General features: G+C 39.7%; 2 protein-coding genes across 2 annotated transcripts; one reads left to right on the forward strand and one right to left on the reverse strand.

The window, feature by feature from the left end:
* Positions 1 to 6,006: 6,006 nt before the first annotated feature.
* LOC117306323 (beta-1,3-galactosyltransferase 5-like) lies at positions 6,007 to 7,566 on the reverse strand. Its single transcript, XM_033790925.1, has one exon. It carries the CDS (start codon positions 7,400 to 7,402, stop codon positions 6,260 to 6,262), a length of 1,143 nt encoding a protein of 380 aa, XP_033646816.1. The 5' UTR covers positions 7,403 to 7,566; the 3' UTR covers positions 6,007 to 6,259.
* Positions 7,567 to 10,940: 3,374 nt separating this feature from the next.
* On the forward strand, positions 10,941 to 20,336 carry LOC117306319 (coiled-coil domain-containing protein 63-like). The gene is made up of 10 exons (XM_033790921.1): positions 10,941 to 10,964; positions 14,877 to 15,058; positions 15,723 to 15,912; positions 16,549 to 16,671; positions 16,922 to 17,103; positions 17,693 to 17,883; positions 17,983 to 18,272; positions 18,814 to 19,065; positions 19,378 to 19,502; positions 20,135 to 20,336. The coding sequence occupies exons 1-10, from the start codon at positions 10,941 to 10,943 to the stop codon at positions 20,334 to 20,336; spliced, it is 1,761 nt and encodes a 586-aa protein (XP_033646812.1).
* The last annotated feature ends 139 nt before the right edge of the window (positions 20,337 to 20,475 follow it).

The raw sequence follows: 20,475 nt of genomic DNA on the forward strand, positions 1-20,475 counted from the left end.
GGCTGGTTCCAAATGGTCAACCACAGTATTCAACCAATGGTCAACCAGCCTGGGTTCGAGTCAACTAGTCAACCTTTAGTTAACCATGGTGTCCTGAGGCTGGTTCCAAATGGTCAACCACAGTAGTCAACCAATGGTCAACCAGCCTGGGTTCGAGTCAACTAGTCAACCTTTAGTTAACCATGGTGGACAATGAACTTGGTTCTTGTTGTAACAACCTTCTGACTGGCGACCGCAAATTTATCTTTTTTACAAACAACAAACGCACAACCATCGTTCAGTATGATTTGTTAGTGACGATATTGATGAATTGTTTTTGAGTGTGATTCAATCACATCCACTTCACAATCAGTGTTACATGTTTATTTTGTATTGCTTCTGCTTGAACTGCTGTGCCATCTTTTAACTAATTCTGAATTTGTTGTTATTTTCCCTGATCTGTGAATTTGTTGTATTTTCCCTGATCTGTCTTGTGTCAGAGAAGCTGTCATGTCTCATGTTTGTCTGTCATTTTGTTCTGTTTTGTCTTAGTCTGTTTGGCTGGCTGTTTAAACAAAATACCTATCGTTTTTAGGAACCGCTGGATTGTTTTAATTTTTGTTTTGTAATTTTTTATTTGTTGGGGGGTTTGCACAAAGAATTGACTAGAGTGGGATTCAAACCAACGACCTCCGGATTAACGTGCCGGCGCTCTACCAACTGAGCTATCTAGCCCCATGATGGCAGCCTCCCTAATTTGTCAATATATTTGTTCAGGGGTTCGCATTCCACTCTAGTCAATTCTTTGTTCAACCCCCAAAATCATTTCAAAATTTACCCAGTCTGTTTCCCTCTTAGAATGTGGTAAAATTTTTAATGTATTGCCGCAAACCTGGAGTGGTTTTGTCCATGCAAGAAAAATGATCTGTAAATAGAAAAGACAAACTGTCTCCATCTCAACTTTTGAGAGATAAAAACTGATATCTTTTTCCATAACCATTTCAGAGTGAAATGATTCTCAAAATGTTTGATACTATTGAAAGCTGCTTGAGCTCTAACCAATTGCAATTAATGTATAGAGTGATTGCAAAAGGTTTGTTTGTTTGTTTGTTTGTTTTTTATTTCCTATTTCCAAATATCACAATAAATAATCATGAAACATACAAGAAATAAGAACAACGAGTGATAAGAGGAGGGCACCAGGAAAAAGCCTAGGCTTGTACAGAGCCTGGACCCTTTATAATATAAATTAATAGGTTTTAGTTTATACCAATAACAATATTGATTATTGAAATTAAGGTACGGTGAAAGGTATAGTGCATACAGCAAAAATAACACAAAACAATGATTGTTTGTAATTAAACTGTTTTGAAAAAAATGTGTTTGCTATGCAGCCATAAATACATATTGAGAGTTGATAACAAAAAGGAAAATTAACAGAACATTATTTAGGACATTACAAAAACTTGATAATTTGGAATGGATAATCATGGTACGCGTGTAGTTACAGGTGGTGTCATTTTAGACGATACTGGTTATAAGTAGGTTTTTCATGTGTTTTTTTAAGCTGTGCACAGTTCTAAATGAAGGTATTGGGGTGAGCTGATTCCAGAGTAGGGGGCCTTGATGTCTGACTGTTTTCATAAATAAAGTGGTCCGAGCCTTTCCAATATGAATTTTAGTAGCTGATCTAGTGTTATGTGAATGGATGTCAATATTTCGTGTAAAGAGGAGTCTTATGTTACCTGGTTACCAAGGTATACATTCCCTTTAAAACTCCAGGACTAAGCATGTCCCAACCAGTTTTAGATTGTGCGATTCTGTTTCTGCAAATACTTTAGTCAAAACTTTTTAAACTAAAAATGTAGTTACTTTGTGGTCAGGGAAAGTAAATTAGCCATGAAATAATTATATGAGAGTAAAATAAACCTATCAGATCAACAAAGAAAACCAAATAAAATCTCGTCATCCCTTTACGATTACTTGTATACAACTAAGAATTGTAAAAGTCTGGCGTGATGTCAAATGTTTTCTTGGTTTTTATTTCCATTTTTGTTTGTTCGTTGAGGTGTTTGTTTGTATTATATGTTGGGGTGTTTGTTGGTGGGTTCGGCAGCGTGTTGGGGTGTTTGTTGGTGGGTTCGGCAGCGTGTTGGGGTGTTTGTTGGTGGGTTCGGCAGCGTGTTGGGGTGTTTGATTTTTCAAGTTCACAGGTTCAAAGTTAGTTAGAAAATTGGTTGTATTTGGAAAAAACAACTAATTTGTTTCTCTAACAAAATGCATGCTAGGCCTATGTATATTTTTAATTTTCATGAACTTTGGGTAAATAAATTTTAAAAAGAAGGTTTGAAACCCCAAAGATCGTCTAAAGGTGATATTTGGAGATTAAAATGCCCTCGTCCAGAGTTGTGGTTGGTACTCACTGCCGCCTCTATAAACATGGATGCATTCGACGTTTCAAATGAAACTGCTGTAATTGAATTTTGCAGTTTTCTTAAAGCCAGTGGACACTATTGGTAATTGTCAAAAACCAGTCTCCTCACTTGCTGTATCTCAACATATGCACAAAATAACAAACCTGTGAAAATTTGAGCTCAATCGGTCATCGAACTTGCGAGATAATAATGAAAGAAAAAAACACCCTTGTCACACGAAGTTGCGTGCATTTAGATGGTTGATTTCGAGACCTCAAGTTCTAAATTTGAGGTCTCGAAATCAAAATAATTCGTGGAAAATTACTTCTTTCTCTAAAACTACATGTATATCACTTCAGAGGGAGCCGTTTCTCACAATGTTTTATACCATCAACCTCTCCCCATTACTCGTCACCAGAAAGGTTTTATGCTAATAATTATTTTGAGTAAATACCAATAGTGTCCACTGCCTTTAACAAGTATTCAGCTGGAACTTTCACTTTTGACTTGCATTGTATCTTTATTGATACCTTTGGCAAAATATTTAGCAATGGGCAAAAACGAAACGCTTGGCCTACCTTTAAATTACAAATTTGAAATGATGTAGAAACAAGAGGAAGTGATTTGTGTGTGGCATAATCATTTCTTAACTGAGCTACTATCCATCTCGGATGGATTTGTATGTAATGTCAATTTGTTTGTTTAATTAACTGATTTAACCAAGTGTGGGAATGTACAGTAATTGATGCGTAAAACTCCGGAATGAGATACTACAAAACACTAATAAACACATGTTGTAAACTACAGCGGGTAGAAATAAGGATAACCACTTGTGGCAGCAGCTTTCGCCTGCTGGTTGACCATGGTTCTAGAAATAAATTAAATTTAATGGTATCAAATATTGATCTTGTAGCTGTGGTTATGTTATGCAATAAACCAGCGATGCATGACCGTGGCTGGGGCTCTGCACTCGGGCGCCACGAGTCAATCGTGTTCCTGAATCCATGGAGGTAGCAATGGTGTAGTGAGTGTGTGTCTCTCATCATCATTATGAGTATGTTCTACCAAATTAGAAGGAGTTGGAACGAAGCAGGGATCAAAGGTTGTTCTACCTCCGCTTGGTACAACAGCTGCGCAGGACTAATAGGCAATGTGCCTAGAAACAACAATTTTAAGCATGAGTGACGACAAATTATTGCAAATGTATTTTGTGTTTGTCTTTGATAGTTAAAATGTAACGTGGCAAACGTGTTTGTTTATGCCGGGGCCAGATGCAGTTGTGTCCGCCATGCAATACTGTCCGCCCCGGACACTTTTGCATATGCAATCGTGTCCGGGGCTATGCAAAAACCGTCCGGTGGACATGTATGTGCGCGCGTAAGCGAGCGTGCATGCACTGAAGCTACGTATATACATGTATATACATGTATGCAGCATGAATACTCACGTATTTTATGATTGCAGCGAATATCCAACGGCCGAACATTCCCCATGTCATTCATGACATGCACTTAGCTTGTAAAACAAAATGTTGAACGTGTTCCGTCGACCAATGGCGGTTAATTTACTGCAAGGACGGTTTTGCACGGGGGCGGACACAACTACATATGCAAATGTGTCCGGGCGGACACAATTGCATTATGCAGCAGCGTCCAGGCGGACACGATTGCATATATGCAAAACCGTCCGGCGGACATTATTGCATATGCAACAATATCCTCCGGATTGCATAGAGGACATAATTGCATGCGACACCGGCTTTATTCCATCCGCTTGACTGAGCTCAGTATGGATGACTTGAAGCAAAACACGCTACACAATCATACCTCCATGGTTTGAGTTAGCTGTTCAGATTTTATTGGAATTGTCCAGACTTTCGTTCGTATCCCAAAATTTTGCTGGAACAATTTATGTATACATCATAAATAAACGGGGAAAAAACATAGCCAATCCGTTTCATGTCGTAGCCGATTTATATGGTGTTTGCTAGGCCGAATAAAAAATACCACTTGACCGTTCCCTCCCTCATCCTTCTTTGAGACCGTGTCCTTTTGATATATAATTTTTTTCTTCATTTTCTTGCCAAAAAAGAAAAATTGTCTTTGTCTTTCTCTTTAAACTTGCTTATCTTTTTAAGAATTAGTAACTACATAAGTAGTGACTGTTTTTAATTGAGGAATTGGTGGACAGTTCGAATTTAAATGCTTGGCGGCAACCTTTGAAAGTTTTTTAAAAATAAAACATAATCCCTCATCCTCCTCTTGTTTGGAAAAACTCGGACGATCAACTTGTTCTTTTTTACTTGCATAATATTCCCATTTTTGTGTGTGAAAATAGTGATCAATATAGGCATGTAAGTCGCTTACTGAAAAATACAATCAATGTAATTATTAAAACCCGGCACGTGATTGTCACAAAGCTATGATGTCACAACGCAACGAACAATATTTTGCATAGGGCGCCATAATTATGACAACTCTTGGAAGAACTTTGCTGAGAAATGTAAGTGTGATTCGCATACCAACATTTAACAAAAAGTTCCCTTTGAACTGGCATAGCATAACAAGTCAGCCAAGAGAAACACGTTTGTGCCAGTCAATCGCTTAAAGTCAAACTGGTTAAAGGAACTGGACACTCCAGTTGTTACTGCGTTTCAAATTCAGAATTCGGCCATTCAATGTTATTTTGAGTCAATATAGCGTATCGCCATTCTATTCGTGACAAACACGCCTATTTAAAAGTGTCTGCGAATTAATTGAATGCTGTTTTGATGAATTGTTAAATTGAATTATTATTTTGTTCAATCGAATGACGCAACATTACATTTAACTAGTCATAAAAGGAAATCGAAAGTAGCATTAAATTTTGCGCGAGTGGTTAAATTGGCTGTTCATTTATGCCGAAATTGACAGAGAAAACCTCCATGGTAATTATACACGCAAACACAACTCATCAAACATAAAACCAATGTCAGTCGAGGCATTTTTAAAGGTACACATTTATATTTCCCGACAATTCCATGAAGAAAAGGCATTCATGATTTCAAAGTTCACTTATTTTTATTAGAAAGTGCTTGAAAATGACTCATCATGTGCTACCAAAGTGACCCTGTAGCATGCACAGCATTTTGTTGTCTTACAAGTTGCTTGTAAGTCTCATTCTAAGAAGATTTTGCAAAAACGTACTTGTCGCAATTGAATTAGGCCAAACAAATAAACATATACAAACTGATCGTCCCCTCACTCGTGCTTTTTTGAGGCCGCATCCTTTTTTATTATTTTGTATTACATTTTGTTTTCTTCAAAAAGATTTTTTTGGTGTACGCCTTTTTCTCATATAACTTACTTATCTTTTAAGAACTTGTTACTACATTAAGTAAGTGGTGACTTGAGTGAAGACTTTGTGGCCAGTTTGAATTTGAATGAAAATGAGCAACTGAGGACTTTTGTTATTAAAGTTAGACCAACTTTGGAGGAACATTACACAAGCGTTAAGAAAAAAACCTCGTCTAAGATCCCCGATTTACATAAAACATACACGGTCTAATAATGATGATAGAAGAAAACATCCCTTGAAATACTTCCGTCTAAAATGCCATATTTGATGAGAAATAAATAAAACTAATTCCCAGTTGGAGTTTATCGCTCAGTGAGCTTTTACACCATTTTTATTAATCGAAGTCATGCAATAATAATGTGTAATACTTCCCCATTAATTTCCAGAGATCCAGATGGCTGATCGATCTCAAACTTCTCCAGGTTTGTCAGATTATGTATACGGTAGATTTCATAAAGTGCTTACACTGCAACTATTTTGATAGCAATACAAAAATCGGTAATGTTCCTTTAACATAATTATAACTATTACTATTGCGAGGTTTTGTTTATCTGCTCAATTTGTGATCCAACTAGTTTATGCCAAAGGCTCAACATTGTATCATTGAGGCGATGTCTGTTGTGAAGTATTCCAACTCCAATACCCTTTTCCATCGCCTCCGCGTACTTCCCAGAATACTGCTCGTACATCGGAGAAAGCATCGGAATGACGCCGATTTTGCTCATAATTATTCCTACAAATGCATCATCGAGACGAAGGAACGGTACATACTTGGACTTGTCGAAGACACGTACAGCTACATCTCGAGACATTGCGTAGCAAGCGCCATTAAGAAAAGGTGGATACCTTTTAGGAGCGTAAACCTCCTTTGGAATGTACCACTTGGATTTTTTCCCTCTTTCTACGATGACATTTGTCCTAAGATGGCCTTCTGCAAAATCAGTCTTTGGCATTTTGGACAACCGTCTTACCAGTGTAACAATGTTAATCATCATGTCAGCATCTACACTGAATACAAAGCTGGTTTGAGGGCAGTACATCGATATCCATTTCAGTCCCATCATGTTCTTGTAAGTCAGATTTACGTAAACATCGATGAAGTCTTCTTGGATAAGATCATGAAATTCACGGTTTTCCTCTTGAATTTGTTTCCGAATGATGGGGTCCGTTGACTCCCCTAGAAGAAACATCGTCAGGACCCGTCTACCGAACACCTCCTTCACACCTCCCCAAGTTTTCCGGATTTGCTCTCGGTCCAACTTCTCGAACGGCGCACATTTGACGAGCAAAACCAAGAATAGTTCTCCGTTTGAGTTGCTCCTGTTGAAGCAGGCATCTTGGTTGTGCATTGTAAACTTAAAACGATGAGGATTGACGACTGGTTGTCCAGACACAGTAGTTAATTGTGCAGGTTCCGCCGTCGGTGAAGTTGTGACGTTTCCAGTAACGTTCCGACTACTACTTGCTTGCAGCGTGGAGGTAGCTTGCAGCGTGGAGGTAGCTTGCAGGTTGACGAGCTCTGTTTGTATTTCTCTGCTATCTTTCGTATGTATACTCTTTGTGTTAAGTAAACTTCGCTCATGATCAGAAGAAATGTAACGTAAGAAGCAAAATGTTTCAAATAGTGCTAGTCCGTAAAGGAACACATACTTGAAGATGGTGGCAGTTTTCATGGCGTCAGTTGTGGTTGTACAGCACTGATGGTAAGGGTCGAACAGTACTGAATGAACTGCATTTATACCACGCACCCTGCACTGATCATGGAGGAATAATTTATTCCTCCATGCACTGATTCACTCTGGAGCGAAGGACGTACACAACGAACGTCACAGCTTGCCTTAACATTAACAATGGAGGAAGATGACCACCCCACAAGCTGTAGGGTTGTCTAAACTACGAGTGTCATTTGGTTCAGTGAACCATGGAGGGAATCTACCTCTATGGTGAACCCATTGTAAGAACATCTTAGAGCATGATAATTTCATGGCTTTGGTGACCATAAGCAAAGAATCGGCACTTGCGGGAAGCAGTCTGGATGTGCTTACGTCAAGCATTAAACGGGTTAGCGGGTGATTTTGGCTTTTGCGCGTAACTGTATAGGCAATCTACATTTACCAGGGCGACATCATCTCTGGTGGACAGATTACACATGGGACACCGACACAGAAATCATGTCTTAAACTAGGAAAAGATGTCTGTGATACGAGTTCATGAAAAGTAAGAATGACAGTTAATGATTATTATTGGCTTCTTATCGTAGCGCGCGTATCCGCCACTCTGAAAGGCGCTTACATTATTATTGTATTTCTCTACAATGTATGTGACACACTACGTTTGAATTATGAGACATGCTCCCTTGCATTATGTAATGGTTAACGAGGTGCTGTGGCGCAATATGCTGCCAATCAAACCAGGAACATCGGGGCGAGCCCCTTCTCTTTTTTTTGTTATAAGTGGGCTGTGTTCTTTTACTTGCGCTACACAAAACACGGGACCAACGGCTTTACGTCCCATCCAAACTTAAAGGCAAGCCATCTTTGAATGAGCAAGCCATCTTGAAAGGGCAAGCCATCTTTGAATGGGCAACCCATCTTTATCGAGCCATCTTTGAATGGGCATGCCATCTTTGAATAGGCAACAAACAATCCTGGTGGGCAAGCAAAACTTGAATGGGCAATCCATCTTTAAATGGACAAGCCATCTCTGAATGGGCTAAAGCCATCTTGAATGGGCAAGCCATTTTTGAATGTGCAAGCTGTCTTTAAATGGGCTCCCATTTTAAATTTACAACATCATGAAATATTGAACTGTTAAAAGTGGCAAATTGACCCGAAGTTTACGTGAAATTCAAGGCCTGCGATCTCACCCGTGTGACACTTAATTTTTGTCAACCTCGTAGTATCTACAGTTGGTACCTTTGGTATCAGAGTTGCTGACTATCATATCGGATTGCTTCACAAAGTAGCTCACGCATGTGTTGTTAGTCATACTGAACGAAAAGCAGTAAGGGGTCTTAGAACACACTGCACAGCACTGCATCAAAGACGTCATCTGACGCTCCTCAATGATGTACGTACTGAGAGAACTGCATCCTTGGTCTAGGTCCACTTCGTGACAACGACCCGCAAGCCGCTGACATAGAGGGCGCTCGCACATGGTGAAGCGTGGGACATAGACCTTATCGCAAATACCAATGCGCAAGCGCAGACTGTTGAATGAGGTGCATTGTGGGATAGATATGGATCAAATTTGGGTACCAGCTAGACCACAATGCACCTAATTCCAGGCTTTACGCGCGCGCCCCAGTATTTGCGAAAAGGTCTATGACACCTAGCATCATGCCAAACATAATCAAATTGCCACATGATTACGCAACTTCCACCATCAGGCTGGCCATCATCCCACAGCGCGTGATCCGTCTGCTTAGGTAGGGCCGAGTTGTCCCAACAAACTAAAGGCCCATCGTCACCTGTTGGCTTGAAGCATCCCAACCACAAACCCCCAATCAGCGAGTCATTCTGAGCCTTGAACAGATTACCAATCAATTTGTTCTCTTGTACGGTAGAGGGCAGCACAATGTTACCGCCAACCTCTTGACAAGCATCGATTGCTTCTTCCCAGGTAAGTTTTGGACTTGCTAGAAGTAAGTAACAGCGTTGATCATGTTGAGCCCACCCTCCGGAACATGATCCACAGCTAACGATTGATACCGACATTGCAATCAGTAAAACGGACACTTTCAACCTAATGCACATGGCTAAATAATTGAGAGACATAAATAAGAGAATTGTTGCCTCACCGAAGTTGTATGTCGTCTGGTTAGGCTGAAGTTGCCGAAACCTGGTCACACTGGACTGTGTTCTTTCTGTCTCATAGGCAGACAGTGGTTCGAATCCTAGTCAAATTCCAACATGACTGAATAATTGAGAGACAGAAATAAAAGTTTAGAATTGTTGCCTCACCGAATTTTTATGTCGTGTGGTAAGGCTGAAATTGCCGAAACCCGGTCAGAACGTTCGCATCCTTGTTAAGTTCCCTGTGGTTTAAAGAGAGTAATAGACGGTGGGTTCGAATCCTGGTCAAGTCTTATGCTCTTGAGCACATAGACAAGTTTTGCATTTGTTTTTATATAAATTTATATTACCAGTATTGTTTAAGTTAGCGTAGATGCGTCGGTTCAAATCCTGGCAATGATGATGACCGTCTTCTTTGCGATTGGCGTTGGTTCAAATCCTGGTCAATGTCTTATAGTCTGGTTAGAGGTCAGGTTTCCTTGTGTAAAAGCTGTGATTTCACGTCAGCATAGTTACCTGTTTCCTCGTTCCAAAATGGCGGAGTTTCGGTTAAGGTTTTTACTTGAATGTTGAGCCTTTTATCAACACGGTCACGTACCTAGCACGGTTGAGAAAGTAACATCAATTGTTTCGCACGATCCACAACAACAGTTACATTAAACATTAATCTTTCTCCCGAAGACGATCAGAGCATACTGATCAAAACGTCGAGTTGAAACCCTATGGTTACCGCAAACCATAACAATATTAACGATGTTTGCATCAACCTGTGTAAACTGCACCCAACCTTTTCAGATACTGAAACCAGACTGGAAGCTGAAAATTTAGCAACAACGTGTATATTGCTTTACTGCCCAAATTGTGTATTTTATGACTATTTTATTCATATTGCCATGGTAACATATCATCAACACAGTGCTGATTCGCCTAATGGGAGACTTAAGGCACCAATAATGCATTGTTTGACTTTCTGAGCAAAAAGAAAAAGATAAAGACTTTTACCTCAGAAGGACAAAGCAGGTCAAGCCTAATGATTGTTAAAGAAACCTTAAGCACCATTGTCTTCAATGATTAACAAGTTTCCGGCAACAGAGCATTATCTGAGTATCAATTATTTAGTTCTCCTTTAAAAAGCTTAACAACAATATTAGCTCCGTACGATTGTGTAGACTACGCAAGTCTCTTGTGAACATCGAAAACGAGAAAACAACTCGGACCATTATTTTTCTATGAAAGTCAAATCGTCTTTTCTGATAATTTAAAACTCCACTTTTCATAACAATTTTGTTGGAATGCCTAGAATATGCTTGGTCGTGAATAGTTCATATCTTTGGCAACACGTAACCACGCTTTGGAAAAGTCGTAACTTCACAAAATCGCCGCTTCGCATGGATGCCATTTCCATTCGAAGGCAGATATGAACCTGGCTTTATACGCCAGGGTATGGTCTGTATAAACTTGATATACCTGTGACTATTTAATACCCACGGACCAATCACACTGAAGATTTCCCTTCATTGACCAACCACTGTCTATTTATCCACTCTCTAACTATCATTTATAAATGAGTGTAAAACAGCACTTATTGACCCTGTACGAAACCGCGGTTTCGGCTTTGGATTCGGCTCAGGCTTGGCCCGCAGTTGTTTTCAAAATATTGCGCGTGCTTTGCATACGTGCTCAGGGCTTCAGACGAGAGGACGGAGCCTGAAGCTGAATCCAAAGCCGAAGCCGTGGTTTCGTAAAGGGCCATGGGGGTGGGGGGGGGGGGCACCCTAGTAAATAAAAGTCCTATTCAACCAACGCTAAATGTTACATCCTCAAAAATACACACAAAATATTAAAAAGTCCCTCAGTCATTCAAAACAAAAACACAACATGCAGTGACATCTGAACTTCAGTTTTCTTATCTATTTTATGTGGGTAGTCTGGGGTCCTCCTGAGCTACGGCCGTCGCAAAGAAAAGAAAAAAACCTTCACAGAGGTGATTACTTCGAAACATAGAAGCAGCCATCTTGAGAAAGGGGGTCCTATCGCTTGTGAACAAAATAGGACCATTTTGTCGGGGCCTGGCTCACCCAAGCACCCGAAATTGTGAGTTAGTAACCCCATGGTACAATAATGGGCCATATTTTAATAATCCCTGAAAGTTTTGGCCCTAAAATCTGTCATTTACAGAACATTTTGAGGGCATATATATTATTAATGAGGGCTCGGCGCATTGATTCGGTCTCTATTTACTTGGGTGCACCCATGGATGGCTTGCATATAGCGTCATTGACCGCCATCTTTGTTTTAAAACAATGGAAACATGCACGTGTACGCGCTACACACGAGTCTCAGCCAATGAGACCTCCTCACTCTTGCACACTTCATCAAAGATGGCGGCCGATGACGTCATGCGCAATCCATCTATTGGCTGTCTGAGTAATATTTCAGCTAGCTTTGGGCTATATTGAAGGGGTAAGAAAAATCCTTGCACCATGGTTAACGTATTTCCTCATCTGAATTTTAAATCCAGTACGTTTTCCCCCATTTAAGACTTGAAGTGAACGCAAACAAAGTTAGTTATTTTTTTATAGAATCAGGCATTGATCCGTTTGACGAGTATTGTGAAATGTCAAGGTAAAAAGGACTACAAATGGACGATTTCGCTTAATATTTTATAAAGTGAGAGTGTGGGAAAATTGCCGTAACGAGTTCAATTAATTATAGATAATACATTAAGGATAGGCTAAAAAGTTAAAGACTAAATAGATAATAATCGTGGAGGTAATTCCCGATGTAAACACGCCTACTTTATACATACCGGCTCCACTCATTACCTAGTCTTGGTTCAAGACTCTCCTGGATTTGTCACAAAAGGGCGCGCTATCACCCGGACCCCAACGCGCTATCAACCACGAACCGCTATCAACCACGAACCGCTATCACAGCAGAGTCTTTGCACATTCGTTAAATCTCCCCCAAAAATGAAGGGGCGGGCTCTGCGGGAAACGTACGCGCGCGCATTATGTTTCCCCCCGATTTTTTGGGGAAATTTAACGAATGTGCCAAGACTCTCCTGTGATAGCGGTTCTCGGGTGATAGCGGTTCGTGGTTGATAGCGCGTTGGGGGTGAAAGCGCGCCCTGTTGTGAAAAATCCAGGAGAGTCTTGAACCAAGACTACTCATTACCAGAAGCCCTTTATAATATTAGGAAATGCATTAGGAAAGGTACACTATTGTTATTGGTCGAAGACTAATCTTCTCACTTGGTGTATCCGAACATAAGCATAAAATAACAAGCCTGTGAAAATTTGAGCTAAATTGGTCATCGAAGTTGAGAAAAAATGATGAGAGAAAGAACACCCTCGTTGGACGAATTTGTGTGCTTATTATAGATAGGAATAAAAGACTTCTAGCTAGAAGTCTTTTATTATTTTAGCGAGAAATTACCTATTTCTCAAAATCTATGCTACTTCAGAGGGAGCCGTTCCTCACAATGTGTTATACTACCAACAGCTCCCCAATGCTTGTTACCAAGTCAGTTTTTAAGTTAATATTTGTTTTGAGTATTTACCAAACGTGTACTTTCCCTTTAAAGGAACACGTTGCCCTGGATCGGTCGAGTTGGTCTTTGAAAAGCGTTTGTAAGCGTTTGTTATAAAATGCATATGGTTAGAAAGATGTTGTAAAAGTAGAATACAATGATCCACACAAACATGCCTCGAAATTTCACGGTTTTCCTTTTACCTCGTCGACTAACACGGTCGGCCATTATTTTATGGGAGTCAAATTTTTGACTCCCATAAATGGCCGACCGTGTTAGTTCGCAAAGTAAAAGGAAAACCACGCAATTTCGAGGCAAATTTGTGTGGATCATTATATTCTACTTTTAAAACATCTTTCCAACCATATGCATTTTATAAAAAATGGTTACAAACGCTTTTTATAGACCAACTCGTCCGATCCAAGGCAACGTGTTCCTTTAAGTTTTCCTTTGATGAACTTGGCTTTTAACCGTTCTTTAAAGACTCGAGGTCTTCTCAGAATTATAAGAAATGATTTTGATCGATGCCGTTACTTTGACCGTGTAAACATGGTTCATTTTGAGATGGACTCGCCGCGTCAAAATACTAGCATTTGACACGCGCGTACTTAAGCGTCTTTTTAGCCCCTTGTGTATGACGTCACAACCACCGAACTAGTATCCCCGCCAAGGGTCAACTAAAGGCTATCATTGGCCGAGGGTCGTGCGCAGCGCGTACACGCGTGCACGTTTTCATTGTTTGATATGAAAGATGGCGCCCAAAGCGTCATATAAGCGCGCGAAAGTTTCTAATAAGCGTGTTGACTGTGATAAAACAATGGTTAACTGCGCTTGACCCGTATAAACAAAGTAACTCATGATTCACATAGTTTCGAAACACAGCTTCAAGTTTTCGCAAACCTAAAACCATTGTATACTGCTGATCGCAGAGTCAAGTTTGAGGAGTTGCAAGCTGTGAAAGGTACATCTTCTACTTGTTTTTACCGTCAATCTTCTACTTTTGTTAAAGGCACTGGACACGTTTTCTTATTGTCGTAAAATAGCAATTCTGTGAAAATTTTGGCTCTTGGTCATCGAAGTTTCAAGATAATAATGAAATAAAAACGCCCTTGTTGTACAATGTATGCTGTGTTGAAACAAGGTTTAAGGCCTGAAGTCATTTTTTTTTAGATTCAAATATTTTTTACTGAGAAATAATATTCCCTTATCTCAAACCTACGTTACTTTAGAGGGAGTCGTTTCTCACACTGTGATGTACTTTAAAAGCTCTCCGTTGCTGCTCGTTGCCAAGTATTAGTGTTTAATAGGCTAATTTGAGTAATTTACCAAACGTGTCCAGTGCCTTGGTTGAGGGGGCTGCGGACGTAAAGTCTTTTATAACTAAAAGTCTGCATAAGTAAAGTTTATATTGCTCTTCATCTTTAATGTTAAATTATTGTTATGTAAATTTAAAGGAACGTTACAAAATTGGTAAGAAAAAACTCGTCTAAGATCACATTAACATAAAACTTACGCGGCCAAATGATGATGATAGTAGAAAACATCCCTTGTCTGAAAATGTCATATTGATGAGAAATAAATAAAAACTAGTTTCCTGTTTGGAGTTTATAGCTCATTGGGCGTTATATTCCTTTTTATCGATGTCAAGCAAAATGTGTAATCGGTTTTCTCTATTTTCTCGTGACCCAGATGACCGATCGATCTCAAACTTCTACAGGTTTGTCAGTTTATGTATATGGTGGATTACATAAAGTGCTTACACTGCCAGCAACTGTTTTGTTGGGTAAAACAAATTTTGTAATGTTGATTTAATTGCAACAGATAAATTTGAAATCCAAAGTCTTGAAGATGAATCGTGTTGAAATGGAATCTCCGACGGAGCAGGAGAATGATCAACGAATGGCTGAGGAGGAACTGGGGAGACTTCACCGCCAGTATCGCATCGTTGAAGGACATCGAAAGACCTACTTCGAGGAAGCTCGTAATATCATCCGCAAACAAATGTGAGTAGATCTTAGAATTTGAGTTTCCATTCTTCTGTTTTTTAAGTTATTTTTTTTTAAAATAGTGAAATGGGATCAAGCACTGTTGGTACAACACGAGCTTGCTTCGTTTGGACAAGCGGTCGGACTGACTATTTTGGAAAGGACGCTGCAACGCGTCCGAAGCGATATTATGCCAATCAAATAACAATGATCTGTGTGTGTGGTACATACAAAGAAGAATCACTATACTTCTTCATGATATTGTCCAAATTGGTAGAATAGTAGACGATCCAATCATTTGGTTGAACTTAAACCCCCACTCTCAAAGAACAGTGTCACTTTAAGACAAAGGAGGATTACTTGGTGCAGTTGCATCTCAGATAGTGAAGCAGACATTTAGGATCAAGGGGACTTACGCAAGAAAAGAAACACAAAAAACAAAACCACTTACAAACAAACAATCACCATCATTGTGACTTTGGTAAAACAAATTTTGTTTAATTTCATGTTCATTGTTTGATCATGTTCAAAATGGCAACATCAACTAACTGAGTGAGAAAAGCAAGAGAAAAAAACAAAACAAAAACACACACACAAACAAACAAGCACACAAACAAACAGATTGCATTGTGACTTTGGTAATTTGTTTTTAAGTTTCATTCGATCTGTGATTATTTTAAAGGGTACACATCAACACACTGAGCGGAGAAATGCAAGAGATTGACACCGACTTACTGCTGGCAGTGAGCCAAAACAACGTCAAGAAGGACCAGACAAATACTCACCTTCTCAAGAAACTCTTGGACAAATTCGAGGAACATGAAGCTACTGTCATGGCGGAAGAGGGCGCTCTTGTAAAACTGAATGAAAAGGTAAAGAACGTAAAACCGGTGTGGCAGCAGATTCTGTGTGTCCCCCCCCCCCCGATATTCCACCCCCCCCCCCATTTGGCAAACTGTGTACAAACTTCTTCTGATAGCGCCCTCTTTTGAATCTTCCTCCTCAGCCCATGTTAATTTTGCATGGGAACGAATCTCCGGCGGATAGAATTCCCTGGGATACCGGGTCCGAATGGATTGATAAGGTTTATGGCTGTACATTGCTCAAAGGGCCTATTCATCGCAGTAATCAACAGCCAAAGCCGTAGCCGAAGTCGATTGATTCAGGTGTAGCCTAATCAACCCGTACCTGACTATAACTTATGGCTGTGGCTTCGGCTAGATCACAAAGCAGCTTCATCCATTTTAAAGTCGCAGCCAAAGGCACTTACACTGACCATAATCGGATTCATTTCTCGGACTATTCAAATTGCGAACCCCAAATAAAACCCAATAAAAGCCATTTTGACGTATGGTGGACACGATATAATTGCACTATTTGGTTTTGCGAAAATTTGTCTCCAAGCATTGTATTCCTATAGTGGTCACCATAACTCAAAATGCTAAAATATTTTTATAATATAATATAATAATATTTTTATTTTCTAACCACTTCTACTACATAACCAGGTTACACAACTAGAGCGCATGCTCCAAAAGAAGTACAAGGACCTTGGAGGGTTCCAAGTGGATAGCATTCGTCACGTGACAACCCAAAAGCGAATTAGAGTTTTGGAAAATCGTCTTGATAAGGTGAGCACTTCAAAGGGACTATTAATGAATAAATAACAGATAGTTATTCGTTTTACCAATTAGATTCGAAACAAAGATTTCAGTAAGTTGATTATAAAGATTAAACTAATTTACAAAAGGCTAATGTAATAGCCTCTGTTAGATCAACTGTTAGATTTCTATAAGGTCATTTTTTTCAAATACTTTTTTGAGATTTCTTTTGGTATCACCAACCTCCATGATTTATCGATCTGTGATTGGTCAAACGTAGGCGACAGTCGGCTTCAACACAATGCTGACCAATAACCACGAGCAGAGGGAGCGAATTGACCATCTGAGACGTGAGCGCGCCATCTACGACAGACTGTACCGGAAACTCAGCAAGGAACAAAAAGACCTGAAATGTCAAATTACTGAAATGATCGACGAAGCGACGGGTGCTTATGATACCAGGTTTGTAAGATAAGACAAAGATAAGATACAATTTGTAATATCCCGCAATGGGAAAATTAAAGTTGGCCTTGATTCAGACAGTATACAGACTAAAACACTAAAATATTTTGAGCAATAGACATACAGATTTATTAAAAAGAAACAACCAAGTATGATTTATACAAATATGTTGAGGGTAGGATTAAAAAGATTCATAGCAATTTATTGTTGATTTGCTATTGACTGTTTTGGGAATGACAACTGTACCTTTTGGAGACAATCCTTGACAATCACTGAATTATTTGGATTGAAATCGAGACATCAGCTGCTGAGGTCTGATCACGCATCTGCTAAAAACACACAACTTGTATGACAAGGGTGTTTTTTCTTCCAATATTCTCTCGCAACTACGACGAACAAGTGAGTTCAAATGTTCACAGGTTTGTTATTTTATGCTTTGTTGAGATACACCAAGTGAGATGACTGGTCTTAAACAATTACCAATAGTGTTCAGTATCTTTAGTGGTAATGAACGGAGATGACGATATTTGTAAGAAACCTGAATGTTTGGATGAAGTGAGTGACACTCTTCCATATTCCCATCTTCCAGAGACGAAGCTCAAGCTAAGATGTCCGCTCTACGGGAGCGCACCGAGAGGGAGCAGTCACTATTCGGTGTAGAAGTCAAGGAACTAAAACGCATCATTGATCACGATCAGAAACTCAAGGACTTCATGACCGTAAAAGCTCAAGAAAGAACAGAAATGAAGGCAATCGAGGCCGCTAAAAGGAAGAAGAAAGGTGCAAACAATAAACAAACAAACAAACAATCACCCAAACTAACCAATCAAGCCATAGAGATTACTTAATTTGTTCTCCCCTGACATGTACTCTTTCTAGAAGACAAAAAGGCCAATGAAAGGGCACACACGGAAGAGATTGAAATGTTTGAGCGAGCTTTTGAGCGGGTACGTCTCTCCACTGGACAGGATAACTTAGACCAACTCGTCCAGAGTTTTATACACAAAGAGGACGTGAACTTTGCCCTCTTTAACTACGTCAATGAGTTAAACAACGAGGTGGAGGTGTTGCATGAAGTCATAGCCGCCCTCAACGGCGATATCGAGGCATTTCAGAAGCAGGGAATGAAACTGGAGGAAAGTAGACAGACTATCTTGAAGGATCTTGAGGTATGATAGGATAACCCAAAACCACACACTCAACTCCCAAAACTTACGAGTTGTCTCATTACCAAGAGGGCAGGGGAAGTGGGCCCTCCAAAAATAATGACATCGAAGAGATAATAAATTAGTGTTGTACCCTTTTTTCCCGCAATTGAAACAAGTTGTGCTCAACGAAGACTTCGTAAGCAAGGCAAGGAAATTTGCGATATGTAGGTATGTCTTGCATTTTTTGCAAATGATTTCTCCTGGTATATCTCCCGCCCCCAAAAAATAAATAAATAAATAATGACAAAATCTCGTTAAACCTCGAGCTCACAACACTCTAAATATTGTTTAAATTAAGAGCAACCATAATATATGGCTCAAACCATGGAGGAAAGGTAGTGGCTCTGACTGTTTATTGTTCACTTTAGTTATTGGCAAAAAATAGTGTCATTTCATGAAATGTAAACGTCACTCCCAGGTTGTGGGGTTAAACTTCCTTTACATCTGTAAAAGGAAAGACACCTGGAAATCAGCTAAAACGTATTTTTCTGTTGATACATAGACAAGAAACACAGACGCAAGCAAGAAATGTACCCTGTACGAGAAGCGACTGAAACGCTCCAATAAGCTTGTAGATCAACTGAAGACGGCCGTAGAGCGGACGTTTCATCGGCTGTGCTGTGACGACACAGCTATAGTAGATCTACTTGGTTCATCTAAGGGTATCTCAACAATGAACGTCATGATGTATCTTGGTCAGATTGAACAGACTACCAATGATCTGATGCTGATTCAACATTTCCTGCAGTTGAAGGTTGGTTGGTTACCAGTCATATATGCTAATGATTAGTTGCAATCGAGGAGTACTATTTGAACTCTGTATTGTTTGAAGCTTTGCATGGTGTTGATATAGACGATGTGACCTATGTTTATATTCAAGCCGCCCTCTGTTGAAAAAACACTGTATACGTCATGTTTCGTCGGGCAAAAAAGACGCGTAGTCATAAGAAGATCGATTTTTTCTTTTCGATGAGCAGTTAACAGCGAATGTTCGGACACCTTTTCAATTCGATGATGTCCAATCTTACAACATCTCTCATCTAATCTATGTTCTTGATACGAACAGGAAGCACATGCTGCTAAAGGTGACGCAGTCCAGCCACAGCAGCTGAAGCAAACGGGTAGTGTGGTCGCAGCTAAACTACGCCCAGTTTCCCGAGTCAGCATTAGCATTATACCGCCCTCTCTTGAGTAAGTATGGGATTACTACAGAGGGTGGGTGTGGTCCCGAGCAAATCGGCAAATTGTTAGTCCTCATGGGGCGGGAATGTTTTGGTACAAACAGTGCCAGTTTCATGAGATGACCCCAGAATTAAACTTATATCACTACTCATGTAGGCCTACTATTTCCGACATTCAATCCACTTTAATCAACAATTATTTCCATATTGGTGGGGGAAAAGGGAGAATAATACACAAATAAGGTACAATATTGCCCGAGTCAGAGGGAGTCAAAAACAGCCTTAAGAAAATGATACATGAAGATGATTTTTTTATATTATTTTATAATGATAATATAATGGTTACGGAGCAGACCCATGTTGGGGCATTTACAACAATGAGGACGGAGTTTTGGAGATAATGAACAAGGCAGGACTGCATATACAAGAAAGGAATTTAAGTTGAGTATTGGGAAACCAGCAGTGTTCTAAAAGAGGCTTGAAATCGACCCTCAGATGGCTGAGTTTTTAACACCTTGTCGAGACCGGTCCACAGCCGTGGCCCCGAAATCTAAGTTTGCAACGCAAATCATGAACAGAAGTAAACCGTTCTGACCTAATACTGAACTTCATATCTTTACTTTACCTCATGATTTGTTACAGACAACAGCAAGACTCATTAATTACTGATGAGGAACTGGAGCTTCCGGCAGCTGACGTTCAACCTTTGACCCTTGATGACCTCAAACAAAAGGTCATGAAAACCATTCGCAAAAAAGATTCCCAGCCTAAAAGAACCAAGGACAGGGGAACAAACGAAGGCACGTCGCTACAAAATGGCGGGAATAAAGACACCAAACAGTAAAACTTTTTGTACAAATTAAAACAACAGTGTGACAGTCTTTTGCAAAGGACGTTAAAAAAAACGCAATTAAAAACGAAATAATTCAGAAACAAATTATACAGAATTAAATGTAACCACAAATAATCAGTCAATATTTCCA

The sequence above is a fragment of the Asterias rubens genome, unplaced genomic scaffold, assembly GCF_902459465.1.
Source record: "Asterias rubens unplaced genomic scaffold, eAstRub1.3, whole genome shotgun sequence".
NCBI classification, from domain to species: domain Eukaryota; kingdom Metazoa; phylum Echinodermata; class Asteroidea; order Forcipulatida; family Asteriidae; genus Asterias; species Asterias rubens.

Coding starts and splice junctions, on each gene's coding strand:
- LOC117306323 (XM_033790925.1), bottom strand. CDS start 7,402: ATGAAAACTGCCACCATCTTCAAGTATGTGTTCCTTTACGGACTAGCA.
- LOC117306319 (XM_033790921.1), top strand. CDS start 10,941: ATGAACCTGGCTTTATACGCCAGG. Junction 17,104..17,692: donor ACGGGTGCTTATGATACCAG/GTTTGTAAGATA, acceptor CCCATCTTCCAG/AGACGAAGCTCAAGCTAAGA. Junction 19,066..19,377: donor AACATTTCCTGCAGTTGAAG/GTTGGTTGGTTA, acceptor TGATACGAACAG/GAAGCACATGCTGCTAAAGG.